Source organism: Phyllopteryx taeniolatus, chromosome 1 (assembly GCF_024500385.1).
Source record: "Phyllopteryx taeniolatus isolate TA_2022b chromosome 1, UOR_Ptae_1.2, whole genome shotgun sequence".
In the NCBI taxonomy this organism is placed as follows: Eukaryota; Metazoa; Chordata; class Actinopteri; order Syngnathiformes; family Syngnathidae; genus Phyllopteryx; species Phyllopteryx taeniolatus.
Window position 1 is genome coordinate 43531413 of NC_084502.1, and position 17468 is coordinate 43548880.

The following is a 17468-nucleotide window of genomic DNA, read 5'->3' on the forward strand; positions in this document are numbered from 1 at the left end:
TATTTGATTCAGTGGTGACCAACCGCCTCCTTAGCCACACACCTAAATAAACTGTTGTGTGAGGCTCCAGCATCAGGAATATTATTAATCAGTTATGGATTTGGAGATGCAGCAGCTGCGGTCCTTATACGAACTTGCACAATCATCTGCATCTAGTGATCCCTCTCATGACTGTGGCGAGCCACCAGGAGGCAGAACTGTGTGCTTTCATCCCAAAGTTCTCCTAGTCTTAATATTCTGATCGATCACTTGTACAACCCCAATTCCAATGAAGTTGGGACGTTGTTAAACATAAATAAAAACAGAATACAATGATTTGTAAATCATGTTCAACCTATATTTAATTGAATACACTACAAAGACAAGATATTTAATGTTCAAACTGATAAATTTGATTGTTTTTAGCAAATAATCATTAACTTAGAATTTTATGGCTGCAACACTTTCCAAAAAAGCTGGGACAGGGTCATGTTTACCACTGTAACATCACCTTTTCTTTTAACATTTAATAAACGTTTGGGAACTGAGGACACTAATTGTTGAAGCTTTGTAGGTGGAATTCTTTCCCATTCTTGCTTGATGTACAGCTTCAGCTGTTCAACAGTCCGGGGTCTCCGTTGTTGTATTTTACGCTTCATAATGCGCCACACATTTTCAATGGGAGACAGGTCTGGACTGCAGGCAGGCCAGTCTAGTACTTTTACTACGAAGCCACACTGTTGTAACACGTGCAGAATGTGGTTTGGCATTTACTTGCTGAAATAAGCAGGGACGTCCATGAAAAAGACGTTGTTTGGATGGCAGCATATGTTTCTCCAAAACCTTTATGTAGTAGTAGTAGAGTTTCAAGTTGCACTTACGGATGTAGCGCCGAACTGTATTTACTAACATTGGTTTTTGATGCGGTGCCGAAGGTCGAAGGATCGAAGGTCACGGGCAGTCAATGTTGGTTTTCAGCCTTACCGCTTACATGCAGTGATTTCTCCAGATTCTCTGAACCTTTTGATGATATGATGGACCGTAGATGATGAAATCCCTAAATTCCTTGCAATTGTATGTTGAGGATCATTGTCCTTAAACTGTTCGACTATTTTCTCACGCACTTGTTCACAAAGAGGTGAACCTTTCCCCATCTTTGCTTGTGAATGACTTAGCAATTCAGGGAAGCTCCTTTTATACCCAATCATGGCACCCACCTGTTCCCAATTAACCTGTTCACCTGTGGGATGTTCCAAACAGGTGTTTGATGAGCATTCCTCAACTCTTTTTTGCCACCTGTCCAAGCTTTTTTGGAACGTCTTGCAGCCATAAAATTCTAAGTTAATGATTATTTGCTAAAAACAATAAAGTTTATCAGTTTGAACATTAAATATCTTGTCCTTGTTGTGTATTCAATTAAATATAGGTTCAACATGATTTGCAAATCATTGTATTCTGTTTTTATTTATGTTTAACACAACGTCCCAACTTCATTGGAATTGGGGTTGTAAATGACTGAAATAACTCTTAATGGGTGGATGGGAATATTAAGTCACAGATGCCTTGATGCATTCCTACATACGAAAGTGTCAGCCTGCTCATTTACAGGTGGGCTTGCAACTGTCAGCACTCACAACTGGAAAAGACGAGAGGACACGAGTGCTCGTCCATTGGGAAATTATGGAGCTGCAGCTGACATTCAGCGTTGATGGTCATCCTGAAGAGACAGACAGAGAAAGATCAGAGAAAAATAGAAAGACACTCGATGCTTCACTCAAAATAACTTATCTCAATACAACATAATGATGTGAGTTGTCTGGCAGCTTTGTGCAAGGTAAAATGTGCACAAGAATGGTGTCTCAATCAGAGCAGAGAGCCGCTCCCTCTTCACTTTTCTTTGTGGTAGGTGCACATCGCTGACATTTCAACTTGCAGATTTACTTTCTGCCATCACAGAATGTGCCAGAAAGAAAGTATGGAGCTGAGGTGTAAACAGCAAGCAAATTTGCCTCAACATCTGAATACTGTTGACATTTTACCCAATGTGCTAATAAGCATCATCATTAAACTGTGCTGTAAGAAATTACTGGAACAAAGGGCAGTGCCACTAATTGGGTACACTTGCATTTAATGTGATCAGATAGAAAATCCAGGGCCCTACCCAATGTGGCGCCCTAGGTGAGATTTTAATTGTCACCCTCCTTCATGTGCGATTTACATATGCTTGCAGAAGAAATCGAATAGCATTGTTTCTAATGTCGTCTTTAATTTATACGTCAACCCATTAAAAATAAAATCAGCTAACATTTCTGGAAGAGAATTGTGGACTTTCAAAAGTCTGGTTCATCCTTGGGTGCAATTATTTCTAGATACCTGAAGGTGCCATGTTCATTTGTTCAAAGATTAAACACCATTGGAATATCCAGCCATCATACCACTCAGGAAGGAGAAGGGTTCTGTGTCACAGAGATGAACATGCTTTGGTCCGAAATGTGTATATCAACCCAAGAACAAAAGCAAAAGACCTTGTGAAGTTGCTGACTGGAGCTGCTAAAAGTATGTAATTATCCTCAGGGAAACAAGTACTGTGATGAAAGGGCTAAAAGGCGACTCTGCCAGGAAGAAGCCATTACTCGAAAAGAAGAAACAAACAAACAAAAAACTGATTACACTTAGCAAATGCACTTAGGGACAAATACCTGAATTTTTGGAGAGACGTCCTGTGGTCCGACAAAATTAAAATTTAACTCTTTGGCCATAATGACCATTGTTACGTTTGGAGGAAAAACAGGGAAGCTTGCAAGCCTGAGAACACCATCCCAACTTTGAAATACGGGGGTGGCAGAATCTTATTGTGGGTTTGGTTGTTTTGCTGGGCAGTTCACAAAATACAACCCCAATTCCATTGAAGTTGGGACGTTGTGTTAAACATAAATAAAAACAGAATACAATGATTTGCAAAGACAAGATATTTGATGTTCAAACTGATAAACTTAATTGTTTTTAGCAAATAATCATTAACTTAGAATTTTATGGCTGCAACACGTTCCAAAAAAGCTGTTACAGGGTCATGTTTACCACTGTGTTACATGACCTTTTCTTTTAACAACATTCAATAAACGTTTGGGAACTGAGGACACTAATTGTTGAAGCTTTGTAGGTGGAATTCTTTCCCATTCTTGCTTGATGTACACCTTCAGCTGTTCAACAGTCCGGGGTCTCCTTTACACATTGATGTCGGTTTTTGATGCAGTGCCGCCTGAGGGATCGAAGGTCACGGGCATTCAATGTTGGTTTTCAGCCTTACCGCTTACATGCAGTGATTTCTCCAGATTCTCTGAACCTTTTGATGATATTATGGACCGTAGATGAATAAATCCCTAAATTCCTTGCAATTGTACGTTGAGGAACATTGTCCTTAAACTCTTCGACTATTTTCTCACGCCCTTGTTCACAAAGAGGTGAACCTCGCCCCATCTTTGCTTGTGAATGCAAAATCCTCTTGGACACTCCACATCCCGGTCACCGGCTCTTCCGGCTCCTTCCCTCAGTTAGGCACTACCGATCAAGCAAACTAGAACTAGTAGACATTCCAACAGCTTCTTCCCTCTTGCAATCAACTTCTTAAACAGTTAACCTACAATTCCATTGCAACATGCTGCCAATTTTTTTGTCTGAGTTTTCTGTCACATTTCTGTCGGGCCAATTATATATTACTAGTGCACTCACTGTAGTAGTCTCGCCAGACTGCACTATTTGCTTATCTGTTGTTGACCAATACTGGCCACTCATGACAGAGTAGCATCTGCTCCATTTGCACACTGATTGAGGATTATCTGCAACATTTGCACAATCAACATTGTCCCAGATTATCCCACTACTCGCTTGAAGTCTCGGCATCCTTTGCACAATGGTCATTGCAACGGACTATTGCTATATTAGTCATTCGAACTGCTCTAAGTGCTAGAGGACTCTGCATCTTTTTGCACAATTGTCAAAAAAAGAAATAATATTTGTACCGGCATTACCAGATAACTAGCAACCCTTTATTGCTCAGTGACTGCTTTTGTCAATGTCTTTATGTCTCAAAAGTGTTCTCTGTCAATTGTCTGTTGTCGTACTAGAGCGGCTCCAATTACCGGAGACAAATTCCTTGTGTGTTTTTTGGACATACTTGGCAAATAAAGATGATTTTGATTGTGATATACTAATGCAATATATGTAAACGTCTGACTTTGAAGAAAGTGATGAAAAATTCTCTATAAAAAAATCCTTCTCTCATTATTCTGGCATTTCAGCAAATAGAAATAATTTTGGTAATCCCAAATGTCCTAAAACAGGAGAAGTTTAGTCTGATTTCATGTGTGCATGTGAATGAAGGAATTATGTGTAAATACTGAAGCAATATCTCAATACATCAGCCAGGGAATTAATGCCAGGGTGCAAATTGGTCTTCCAAATGGAAAATGACCCAAAACATGCTGCTAATGACCCAAAGCATATTGCATTAACTGCAAATTTTAGGTTGCTTCGAAGTTGTCCATTACCTTGTATTAGTTTACAGGTGAATCTGCCACATCAAATATGGCAGATGCGCTCATATTGCGCAGCAATGAGTAAACCCACTCAAGGCGGCATCTATGTATACATGTCTATGCTCGTGATTCCACATTAGTGTGCCGTGAGCGCTCTTCAGGTGTGCCGTGGGAAATTATTAAATTTTACTTAATTGCTCAAAAAATAATTTATGTCCAAGAAATAATGTATCTTTATTCATCTATTTATGCCAATGGGGCATAGTGACAGACAGAACAAAGATAAGCTCTTCTATTAGATGGCAGGAAGTACATTACAGTCAATGTGTCCACTTTTTGTGAGATTTTTGTTTATTGGTGTGCCGTGAGATTTTTCAATTGTAAAATATGTGCCTTGGCTCCATAAAGGTTGGAAATCACTGGTCTGTTCTAACACGTTTTTAATGGTAAAGTTTCCAGTTTCAGTCTTTGCATTGTCATTCATTTTAATGCATGATTAATTCAGTGCATAATTCACATAAAGATGAGTTCTTGTTCACGTTAGTCAGTTCATGTTTGACTAGCGATTGGTGGGCTAAACTGTAAAGTTAAAGTAGTTTAAAAAAATCATACTCCGGATTTCCAACACCGCGACGGAGTACTAAGCCATAGCTCTGCGTCCTAAAACTCACTTATTTTACTTTATGCGTCAAAGATCCCTGATACATACATACATACATTTATGGTGACAGCCAGACACAGTTGCAGTCCATTACCGATCCATTTTTAACAAACCAGGCTTGCTGAAATGTAAGGCAACGAGCTAGTAGCTACATTAATTGTAATGTCACTCCCTCCCTTTTGCCGGAAGGAGGGTCGGATACAGGTCACATTCTCTCGACTTTTGCACATGTAAGAATCTAAAAATGGCAGCCCGCCTAGGTGAGCAGATGCAGTGTTTTAAGCTTCTTCTTTTTTTTAAGAATAAATACTGAGTAGATTTAAGTAAACAGCATTAGATTAAGAAGATATGTACATTTACAATACTACAGGAAATTTTGACATGTCGGGTTTAGGTCAACTTTAAGAACGTAATCCTTGAATCCAAATGTAATCATTTTTGGATCTCCCTCCATGACACTTGCTTCATGAGGTGGCCTCAATAATTGCACTGTGCATTTACTGGTGCTTCTCAGATTTGTGGTGTGCACTATACTGTACCTCTTTAATCCAATCTTTGTCCATTGTGGAACTGTGAAGCCCTTTGAGACTATTTTTTTGATTAACGGCTACATTAATAGCGGCACGGTGGCCGACTGGTTAGAGCGTCAGCCTCACAGTTCTGAGGACCCGGGTTCAATCCCCGGCCCCGCCTGTGTGGAGTTTGCATGTTCTCCCCGTGCCTGCGTGGGTTTTCTCCGGGCACTCCGGTTTCCTCCCACATCCCAAAAACATGCATTCATTGGAGACTCTAAATTGCCCGTAGGCATGACTGTGAGTGCGAATGGTTGTTTGTTTCGATGTGCCCTGCGATTGGCTGGCAACCAGTTCAGGGTGTACCCCGCCTCCTGCCCGATGACAGCTGGGATAGGCTCCAGCACGCCCGCGACCCTAGTGAGGAGAAGCGGCTCAGAAAATGGATGGATGGATGGATGGCTACATAAATAAACTTGACTTTAAAAAAAACAAATCACATGCTCTTTAAAATTGCTTATCTATCATTTGTTATACTATCGATTGAACATAAACCTGACTGTGTTAGTTTTTCCATTTTAAAATATTAATTGTAATGACTAATTTTGGTATAATTACAGTACAGTATATTAAAGGTGTATTTTGTTTCAGAGTTTGTGGCACCCTCTGAAGCTACGGCACCCTTAGTATTGTTGCCTTATGCACGGGCTGGCCCAGACGAGATAAATGAAAATCACGTCGTTACAAAGATAAAAATAATCAGTTTTGATTGACAACATCAGGGAGGTGTTGATTTAACAATATTATGAGGGTCATCGGTAGTGTAGTGGTTGACATACAGTAGCTGCCTGTCACACAGTAGGCCCAGGCTTATTTCCAGGTGACCAATTCACTCTGAATGACAGCTGATAAGTTCAGGGCATTTGACCCCCCTCTCACCCTAAAGTGACGTTGAACTGCACTACTTCCATTTGGATACATAACTTAGCTACAAGAGAAGAGCAAAACTTTAGGAATGCTTCTCTGTTTGACGAAGTGCTTACATCGCTACAAATGACAATGACAAAAATAAACGTGCCTAAATTAATACTGTACTTGTGTTACAGTTTCAATCAAAATTCATATTTGTAACGGTGTTTTGAAGTGGAGGTGTTTATTCATATCTTGCCCCTTGCATCATCCAACACTTTCATATACCTACAGGAGTAGTAAAGTAGTAAAAATCTAAACCCTCATCCTGTGTGCAATAATTAGAAATTTCAGGCATTCGGTTGGATGCTCATGATGAATGTCAGCAGCTTCTAATTGCTCAAATTGTGAGCAGAATCAAAACCAAGAGAAAGAAGGCATCAGGTCCGGCTCAACAGTGGCTCCACACAGTCCACAATATTTGCCAGCCTGAACGCAAACACTCTGAACAAAGTGTCTGAGGAGAATGTGTGTTGGATTGACTTGTCTTCATGAAATGGAGCCGAACAAACCTCGACTAAAGGGCATTCACATTTGTTTTTGCTATTTGCACATCTGCTTTGAAATTCATGACATATTGATGAAAATCAAATAATTTAAGTTAAACATAAACATTCATAATTTTTATGCCCATCCAAGGACAAATGATTCAAATGTTCACGTTTTAACGCATGCACACAAAATATGTACTGTATCACTTCCAGAGCAGCTCTCACCTCAGCGTGTAGAGAATTTTTCCATTGCTGCGGATGCGGAGCAGCTGATTGGGTGTTGTGATCCAGTGAGAGTCTGCAGTCTTGGAATTCCTGAAGATGGTGTCTGGCAGCCATATCAAGCCCACCATGTTACTGGCAGATCGAGAAAGAGCATATCTTTAGATCCTCATATTCCTCTGCAAGTTTTGCAGCACCATCACGTCATCACTAAATTATATTTCCCAGCACCACATCATAAAAACAAAGCATATCAGCCTATTTGTTCCATGACTGAAGGCTTCTGAAAAGCATGTGATATTCGCAGGTGTTACAAGACTTGAAGTGCAGTATTAGAGAACCTGTTGAGAGTGAGAATCCGCATGCTGCTGCTGTTATAACGTAGGCGTGTGTCCACCCAAGTCTGGGCAAAGATGATATCGATCTGGTACTCCTGTGGGAGAGCAAAGTGGAAATTAGCTGATGATGACCCTCTCAAATACAAAACAGCAACATTAACCTATAGCTACAGAGCGATAATAAGAAGCACCACCGCCAACCTGGTTCAGGTGAAATGTGTTTAAACTAGGGTTGCAGCTATATTTTAGTATTCGAGTATCCTATTATGAATACACAAGAAAAAATAAGCCATTTCACTTAAAAATGAACGACCAATTGTTTTTCTTTTTGTGGAAAACCAACTGTTTTAGTTCTTCAATTCACATTGAGCACCAAACTGTATTTTCTTGTCTAGAAATTATTTTCAGTGAGGCATAACACACAAATACATTTCTGTTTAAACTAATTTAAACTAAATTTTTTCTTCTTCGTATTCTTAGCATTTCTTGTAAGTATTTAAAAAAAACAAGCCATTAATTAAAAAAGGCATACCTGTTGTGCAACTTCACTTCAGCAGCTAGCATTATAGGATGTGACATAATAATACAGTAGGTTTCTGGCTGTGCATTTATGAGCTTAGACCACAACTAAACTAAAATGAAGATGAAAATGAAGGGAAAACAAATACTCGACAGGAAAAACAAATACTACCTACATATTATTTATTTTTTTTTTTACAAACTTTGCTATTCGCAATATTTTTTTTTTCACCTACAGTACTTGACTCAAAATGTAGCCACTTGCAGATACGATAGTAGTACACAGGCCATAATATACAACTACTGTGTGCGCGACTAATGCGCTTAACATATTATTAAGCACTGTGAGATGTCTCAGCTTGACAAGTAACTCGTTGCTGTTAGTAATAGGCAGCTACTGTTTATACCAATAGTATTGTAATGCCCTCGGAAGTGGTCAAGGAGGAAGGGAGTCGCCAACGCACTTTCAGTCGCTTTATTGAACTCGCAGCAACACAAAAACATCACAAACATATGAGCTGCTGTTGGCCACAACTCACGCCAACAGCGTCTTATCCCAGAGTGACTTTTCCTTACGCCTACATCACACTACTCACTCCTGCCCGCCCTCTTAGAGGCGTACACACATAATTACGGATAAAGTATCAAACTCAATCAAACTGGGAGGTGTGGCAGTGAATGTGTTAAATAAGCAAATCCCCAATGTAGAGAAAATTCTTCGAGCATTTTTTTGTTCGATGTATTCCAAACATTCAAGTATTTGTTGCAGCTATAATTCAAACAAGTCACTGATGGTGTAATGGTACATTCGCCTGACTTTGGTGCAGGCAGCGTGGGTTCAGTTCCCACTCAGTGACGGTGTGAATGTGAGGGCGAATGGTTGTCCGTGTCTATATGTGCCCTGCGACTGACTGCCGACCAGTTCAGGGTGTAGTCCGCCTTTCGCCCGAAGTCAGCTGGGATAGGCTCCAGCGTCCCGTGACCCTAACCAGGATAAGCGGTGTTGAAAATGGATGGATGGATAATTTAAACACACATTTAGCTGCAGATATGTCTCCATCCAAATATGCACTACAGCGAAGCAAATTGCTATAAATGTGAGATGGCTACAGAAGAAAATGTAGACCCAGCATTTCTTTTCTTTATGCATGTGCACATTTTTAATTACTTTTCTTTTTGTTTGGGACAGAATCATAGCCCCATTTCCACCAAGCATTCAGTTTGGTTTTGGTATGGTACACATTTTTTCATGTTTGCATTTTCTGAACAGTACTGTAGCACTTTTTGGCACGCATAGTGGGGGATATCGCTGTTAGTAAGGCCTCTTAAAAAGAGTCTTACCGTAATTTCTGATGTAGTATATTCTCAAGAATAATGCGCACCGCCAAAATCGACCCCAAAAATTAGGAAAACCTTTCTACCAATGTATAATGCACACCATCAATTTGCTGCTATCCATGCTCAAAACATGAAGTATTATCTGCATTTTATTGTGTTTTTCAGAGAAATATTCTGCTCTGTAAGATTGCACTGACATAAATCTTTTTTTTTTTTTTTTTTTCCCCCAATCTCACGTTGGGACAGTCCACGGTTAATTTAAAAAAGCTTAACGTTCCTTAGTGTAACACAACTGTGACCTATCGTTACCAAAATTTCTGCGGAAATCTCTAAATATGCCCCTTTCCCCATCTGAAAAAATCAGAACGAAATAACTAATATTTTGGATTTTATGGACGTTAAGCATTTTTCTCTCCATAGAGCTTCACTATTTGTCATATACTGCCTGAAGTTCCATTATTGTAGCCGGGAGGGCGTTTTGCGTTTTCTCTCTTTCTCTCCCCTCCCTTCTCTGTTTTCCGCGGGTGAATGTTGTTGGGTTGACGCGGCACTTGGGGGGATTTTTTCCAATGGCCTTTCCGAGCCGCTCAAGGATGAGCTAGCAGTCCGGGACGAGCCCTCCTCTCTCGAGGATCTTATCGGCCTTTAGTCCTTGGAATTCCCTGGCTTAAAAGACATAACCCCACCATAGACTGGACACAGTTAGCCATCACCGGATGGAGCCCTCACTGCCACTCACACTGCCTGCTCTCAGCTATACCTCCTTCTGGTACACCACCACCCTCTTCCATGCTCGTTGACCTCTCCGATGTCCCTGGAGAATATCATGATCTCTCTCCAGTATTTCGTAAAGACCTGGCCATTTTCTACCCCCCCCCACCGCCCGTATGACTGTGCTATTAATCTGCTGCCGGGGGACCCTCTTCCCTCCAGCCGTCTCTACAACCTTTCTCAACCTGAGAAGAGGGCTATGGAGGACTATATCCATGACTCTCTGGCTTCCGGACTCATTCGACCTTCCTCTTCTCGAGTTGGGGCCGGCTTCTTTTTTGTTGCAAAGAAAGACACCACTCTCTCCCCATGTATTAACTTCCGTGGTCTCAATGATATCACCGTGAAGAATAAACCTCCACTTCACCTCATCGACCCCTCATTTGAACCCCTCTGTAAAGCCCAGGTATTCACCAAATTGGATCTACGGAACGCCTACCACCTCATCCGTATCCGAGAGGGGGACGAATGGAAGACCGCATTCAATACCCCTCTCGGACACTTCGAGTATCTGGTCATGCCATTCGGTTTAACCAACGTCCCTGCAGTTTTCCAGACATTTATTACTGACGTCCTCCGTGCTCAACCGGTTCGTATTTGTATACCTTGATGACATCTTCATTTTCTCCCGCTCCCCCGAAGAACACCGCCACCATGCATGCCAAGTCATTCAGCTTCTCCTTGAAAACCGACTATATGTTAAACCTGAAAAGTGTGAATTCCTCCTCTCCTCCGTACACTTCCTGGGCTACGTCATCTGCAAAGGTCAACTACAACCCGACCCTGCCAAGATCCAAGCAGTCGATAACTGGCCCACTCCCACTACCCACAAAGAACAACGTTTCCTTGGTTTCGCCAATTTATACCGTTGGTTTATCCGTGATTACAGCAAGGTCGCTTTTCCCCTCACTAGCCTCACATCTGCCAGCTCCCTCTTTCGTTGGACCTCGGGAGCATCCCAAGCATTCAACCGAATCAAGACCCTGTTCACCAATGTGCCCATTCTTCGCGACCCCGACCCCCCCCTCCAGTTCATGGTCGAGGTTGACGCCTCGGACACGGGGGCAGGGGCTGTCCTCTCGTAGCGGGACCCCACGACCCAGAAACTGCACCCCTATGCCTTTTTTTTCCCCGTCGTCTGTCCCCTGCTGAGAGCAACAAAGATGTCGGCAATCGAGAGCTACTGGCCATTATATGGGCCTTGGAAGAGTGGAGGCACTGGTTGGAGGGGACTGAATAACCATTTATCATTTGGACCGACCACAAGAATGTCGCTTACCTCCGTTCCGCCAAACGCCTTAACCCCCGACAAGCTCGCTGGGCTCTCTTCTTGAGCAGGTTTAATTTCAATCTCTCCTGCCGTCCTGGCTCCAAAAACGGCGACCTGATGCCCTGTCTCAAATTTACTCACCCCCCACCAGCCCTGACAAACCCATTCTTCCTTCCTTGTGCTTCGTTGGTGGTGCCACTTGGCAAATCGAACTGGTGGTTAAGGAGGCCCAAAAAACTCACCCGGATCCCAAGACTGGGCCTCCAAACCGCCTGTTCGTACCAGATTCTGCACGCTCTGACGTTCTTCAGTGGGCTCATACCTCCAAACTTACCTGTCATCCTGGCATCACCCGCACCATTCAGTTCATCCGACAGCATTTCTGGTGGCCCAGCCTTGTTCAAGACACCCGGGAGTTCGTCCAAGCCTGCTCCGTCTGTGCCCGAGGGAAGTCTTCACACCTGCCCCCAGCTGGGATGCTGCGTCCATTGGTCCCATATTGCTCTGGACTTTGTTACCGGTCTACCTGCTTCTGAAGGTAACTCTGTCATTCCCACCATTGTCGATCGTTTTTCCAAATCTGTCCATTACATACCTCTCCCCAAGCTACCATCCGCCTTCGAAACGACTGACCTCCTTGTCCAGCATGTCTTTAGACTCCACGGTATTCCCATCGATATTGTCTCTGACAGAGGTCCTCAGTTCTCAACCCTGGTGTGGAAGGAATTCTGTAAAGCGGTAGGCGCAGCAGCCAGCTTGTCATCGGGGTATCATCCGCAGACTAACGGCCAGACGGACCGGGCAAACCAATCCCTGGAATCAGCCCTCCGTTATGTTGCCGCACGCAACCCCTCCTCCTGGAGCTCATTCCTCCCGTGGATTGAATACGCCCACCACTCCCTCACCAGTTCCGCTACCAGTATGTCCCCATTCATGTCTTGCTATGGTTACCAACTGCCATTGTTCATGGAACAGGTGCGGGCAGTGGCAGTCCCTGCAGTCAAGGATCATCTCCACCGGATCCAGGCTGTATGGAATGACGTCCTTGCGGCATTGACCTGGTCCGCCGCAGGCAACAAACCTGCTCGCGGACCGTCATCGCTCTCCGAAGCCCGAATACAAGGTGGGCCAATCTGTCTGGCTTTCTTCTCACGACCTCCCACTTCAGACTGAATCCCGTAAACTCACTCCCCGTTTCATTGGTCCTTTCCCGATTACCAAAATCATCAATCCCACCTCCATCCGGTTGAAGCTTCCACTATCCTTGAAAATTCACCCAACCTTCCACGTCTCGTTGCTTAAGCCGGTCTCCACCTGCGCCCTGAGCCCTCCGGCTGTACCCCCTCCACCTCCCGGATGATTGACGACCATCCAGCGCTCACGGTGTCGAGCATCCTCGACGTGAGGCCGAGGGGGAGGGGGTTCCAGTACCTAGTCGACTGGGAAGGGTATGGGCCGGAGGACCGGTCGTGGATTTCCCGGAAACTAGTACTCGATCATACCCTTTTGGACTACTTCTATGCGGCTCACCCGGGGAAGCCTGGCAGGACGCCTGGAGGTGTCCGTTGAGAAGGGGGTACTGTCATATACGGCCTGCAATTCCATTATTGTAGCCGGGACGGCGCTTTGCGTTCTCTCTCTCTCTCTCTCTCTCTCTCTCTCCCCTCCCTTCTCTGTTTTCAGAACCTGTCTCCAATCAGCCTTATCACCACCGGTATAAAAACCTGCCTGTTCCAAGAAATCGTTGCCGAAGTATTGCAGTTACTTTCAGTGGTACCACGCCCCATTCACCTCCCGTAAGTCACCCTATTCCTCGTTCCCTTTATGACTCCTGTGTCTCCTTGTTTCAGTGTGTTTTCCCCCCGTATTCCTGATCCATGTAATTCCTCGCCCCAAGCCAGCCGTCTGTCCTCACCACTGCCTGCCACCTGTCCACACCGCCGCCTGCCAACCCACCTAGGACCACCACCATTACCTTTCATCAATAAACTATAAATCCTTTGACATCTGCCTCCGACTGCTCTTGGATACAGCCACTCTCTATTCGTCTCACTATTGTCACTAAAATGTATGTGGACATCTCTAATTATGCCCTTTTCCTCATCTGAAAATATCAGAACAAATTTCCTCATATATATTTCTTTTATTTTATGGACGTTAAGCATTTCCCTCCCCAAAGGCACTTACTATACAGAAAAAGCTTAATGTTGCTTAATGTCACAAAACTGCAACCAATCGTCACCAAAGTTTATGTGAACAACTGGAAATCCGTAATTATGCCCCCTTCCCTATCTGAAAATATCCGAACAAAATCCTAATAGTTTGGATTTTATATAAATATCACACCTGCCAACTTTTGAAACCGATAAACCTAGTAGCCAGGGTCAGGAAAAAGTCCAAGTGGGAGGTTCAGGGTTACCCCTGACGGAAACTGAATTTAGGATTTAAAACCTTACATTTCAGCCAACAACTAACTTTACTAACAAGTATAGTCATACTGACCAAGAGCATAACATCACCAATATTTTTGCAGTTACGTTGTAATTAACCCTTCACTTCAAAATATGAATACTTCCAAAAATTGTGGTAATCCTTAACTCCAATGTTGCCATGGTCTGTGTTTTGGGTTGGATTTTGTTTGGTTGTTTCATGTTTTCCTGTGTTTCATGTTTTTTATGTCTTGTGTGCTCATTTAGTTATTGTGTCCCCCTGTTCTCGTCAACCTAACTTGTGTCGACCAATCAACTCCCTCCAGCCACGTGTGTCTTGTCCAGGTGTTCCTTGTTGTCTCATCAATCTGTTTGTATCTCGTTTCTTAAGTTCTTGTCGGGTCATTGTCATTGTCTCTGTCAGGTCATAGTCGCTTGCTCAGTTATTTCACTAGTCATGTCTTGTTTCTTGTTTTGGGTTTAGTCAAGTGTTTCTTTGTTATTTTGTGTTTAGATTTTGGTAGTGGTGGGCAAGTGAAGCCTTAAGGCTTCTTTATACTCGCGCGGACGGCGACCGCGCTGACGCCACTGCGGCTGTGCCTCATGTAGTTTGCCTTTATACTCAAGCACAACCCACACGCGCTGTTTTGAAAGTGTGCTACAGTTCTCCTTCATGTCGGGGGTGGATAGGACACCACAGGGTGGAGTTTCCTCTATATTTTTTGGGCAATTTCCGGTAGCCGTTTCTACTTTCCTTTCAGTAACAAAGAACGAAGCAACAACAATGGCGACTGTGACAGAACAAAAGGACCTAGAGGACCAGATGATACGTTTAATTATGCTGCAAAAGGCGGCGGCGTAGATGGTATGTAAAACCAAGGGGCACGCTGAGTACGTCATCACAGCATGTGACTAAAACGGACCAATCACGAGAGATGACCTCTGCGGCGTTCGACGCGCAGCAACTATTTTTGACGGTTGCGCGGCAAGCTACGCAGAGGTGCTGCGCGGGGCAATTCATCAGTCACGTGATGCAATGCGGCCGTTGTCGGCCGCGTGACCGCAGGAGTATAAAGAGTCTTTAAGAAGCACTGAGGCTTTCCTAACAATAGCGGCAAAAAAAAAACTTCAAGGCTTCGGTGATGGTGACATCTGGTGGACAACCGAAGCCATAGCAACCTCTAAAGAGCACGACTGACTCACTGGCACTGTTTCTCATGACAGCAATAAAAGTTCAGAAAAGTCTGTTTGGTCATTCACGTGTTTTGTTCATTCATACCAAATAATGATTATATCGTCATTACAATAAAAGATGCAGATGCAGATGCTCTCCCCATACTCTAAAACACATTCCAGATTAACCCAAAGAAGAAATGCAAATTATATTCAAGACAATTTGAAATTTTGGTCCAGAAGAACATGAAGTTGATGCACACGATTTGCTCACGCGGGCCACATGAAATGTTATGGCGGGCTGGATTTTGACACCTGTGAACTATAAGCTACTGTCTTATTTTATTACTGAAATAGATTATGTGACAATAGGGCTGGGCAATCAGGCAAAATAAAAAAAATAAAAAATCACAATGAATTTTTTCATATTGTCTGAGCTCGATTATTATAACAATTTTTATATATTTATTTTTTAACTTTTTCTTTTAATAGCCAGTTTGATATCATCTGTATTGAAAACTGAAGATAGAGTAGTTTAACATTTTATTAATGCCTTTTGTTAACAACACTCCTCATAGTCAATGTATATTATTTAGTATACAGGATATTTTAAATATTTTTTAAAACAGTAACCCAAAAAACAGAACCATTTTCACTCAACAGTGCCACTAATGTGGAAAAATATAACACCAAAGTACACGAGATTGAAGTCCTGAGTATTTTTGGAGACACAAGATACAAAATAAACAAACTGCCCCCTCGGGGATAATGACGACACTTGGATTGTAAACATTACACTGGGGAACAATTTGAAAACAAATTTCAGTTAGATTTTTATGCTGATTAAAACTAAAATTTAAAACTCAAACATAACCGAATGCTGATTCCAAAATTGCAGTCAGTTTTTTTTCAAGCACGTCAAGTTTTTTCTCCATAGCTTACCCTCCAGATAAGCAAAATTCCACTGATTAGCTGTAGTAAGACTTGCCAGCTGATTACGATTGGACTCATCTACAGCTACGTGGCAACTTGTTTGTGCAGTCACAATTGAGACACTACGGTGAGAGGTGCGTGCAGCTCCCAATAGGTCAGTACTATCAATATCGGCAAACAGAAAGCTAGCATAGTAGGAATTAAGAGGATTTGTGCCATATTCTTTGTAAAACATAATAATGTTAAATAAACATTGCAGTCATGCCTGTGTCTTTCATATTTCATTGTATGTAAATATTTGAAAAGTTTTATAAAACAAGCACATATCTGTTAAGTACAGTACAACCCCAATTCCAATGAAGTTGGGACGTTGTGTTAAACAAATAAAAACAGAATACAATGATTTGCAAATCATGTTCAACCTATATTTAATTGAATACACTACAAGGACAAGATATTTAATGTTTAAACTGATAAACTTTATTGTTTTTAGAAAATAATCATGAACTTAGAATTTTATGACTGCAACATGTTCCAAAAAAGCTGGGACAGGTGGCAAAAAAGACTGAGAAAGTTGAGGAACGCTCATCAAACACCTGGAACATCCCACAGATGAACAGGCTAATTGGGAACAGGTGGGTGCCATGATTGGCTATAAAAGGAGCTTCCCTGAATTGCTCAGTCATTCATAAGCAAAGATGGGGCGAGGTTCACCTCTTTGTTAACATGCGTGTGAGAAAATAGTCGAACAGTTTAAGGACAACGTTCCTCAACGTACAATTGCAAGGAATTTAGGGATTTCATCATATACGGTCCATAATATTATCAAAAGGTTCAGAGAATCTGGAGAAATCACTGCATGTAAGCGGCAAGGCCGAAAACCAACATTGAATACCCGGGACCTTCGGTCCCTCAGGCGACACTGCATCAAAAACCGACATCATTGTGTTAAGGATATCACCACATGGGCTCAGGAACACTTCAGAAAACCAACGTCAGAAAATACAATTCAGCGCTACATCCGTAAGTGCAACTTGAAACTCTACTATGCAAAGCAAAAGCCATTTATCAAGAACACCCAGAAACGGCGCCGGCTTCTCTGGGCCCAAGGTCATCTAAGATGGACTGATGCAAAGTGGAAAAGTGTTCTGTGGTCCGACAAGTCCACATTTCAAATTGTTTTTAGAAATTTGTGTACGTCGTGTCTTCCGGGGCAAAGAGGAAAAGAACCATCCGGAATGTTATGGACGCAAAGTTCAAAAGCCAGCATCTGTGATGGTATGGGGCTGTGTTAGTGCCAATTGTATTGGTAACTTACACATCTGTGA

The 17468-nt window shown here is 42.5% G+C and overlaps 1 protein-coding gene across 3 annotated transcripts in view; it reads right to left on the reverse strand.

The window, feature by feature from the left end:
• The window catches only part of LOC133489113 (gamma-aminobutyric acid receptor subunit gamma-3-like), a 163465-nt gene that overhangs the window by 41883 nt on the left and 104114 nt on the right, over positions 1-17468 (reverse strand). For all 3 annotated transcript variants that reach the window (XM_061797868.1, XM_061797886.1, XM_061797877.1), the window contains 3 exons: positions 7711-7802; positions 7373-7504; positions 1614-1696 (listed from right to left, as the gene is read on the reverse strand). In XM_061797868.1, the coding sequence (XP_061653852.1) occupies positions 1614-1696; positions 7373-7504; positions 7711-7802 (307 nt within the window). The remainder of the gene's footprint in view (positions 1-1613; positions 1697-7372; positions 7505-7710; positions 7803-17468) is intronic.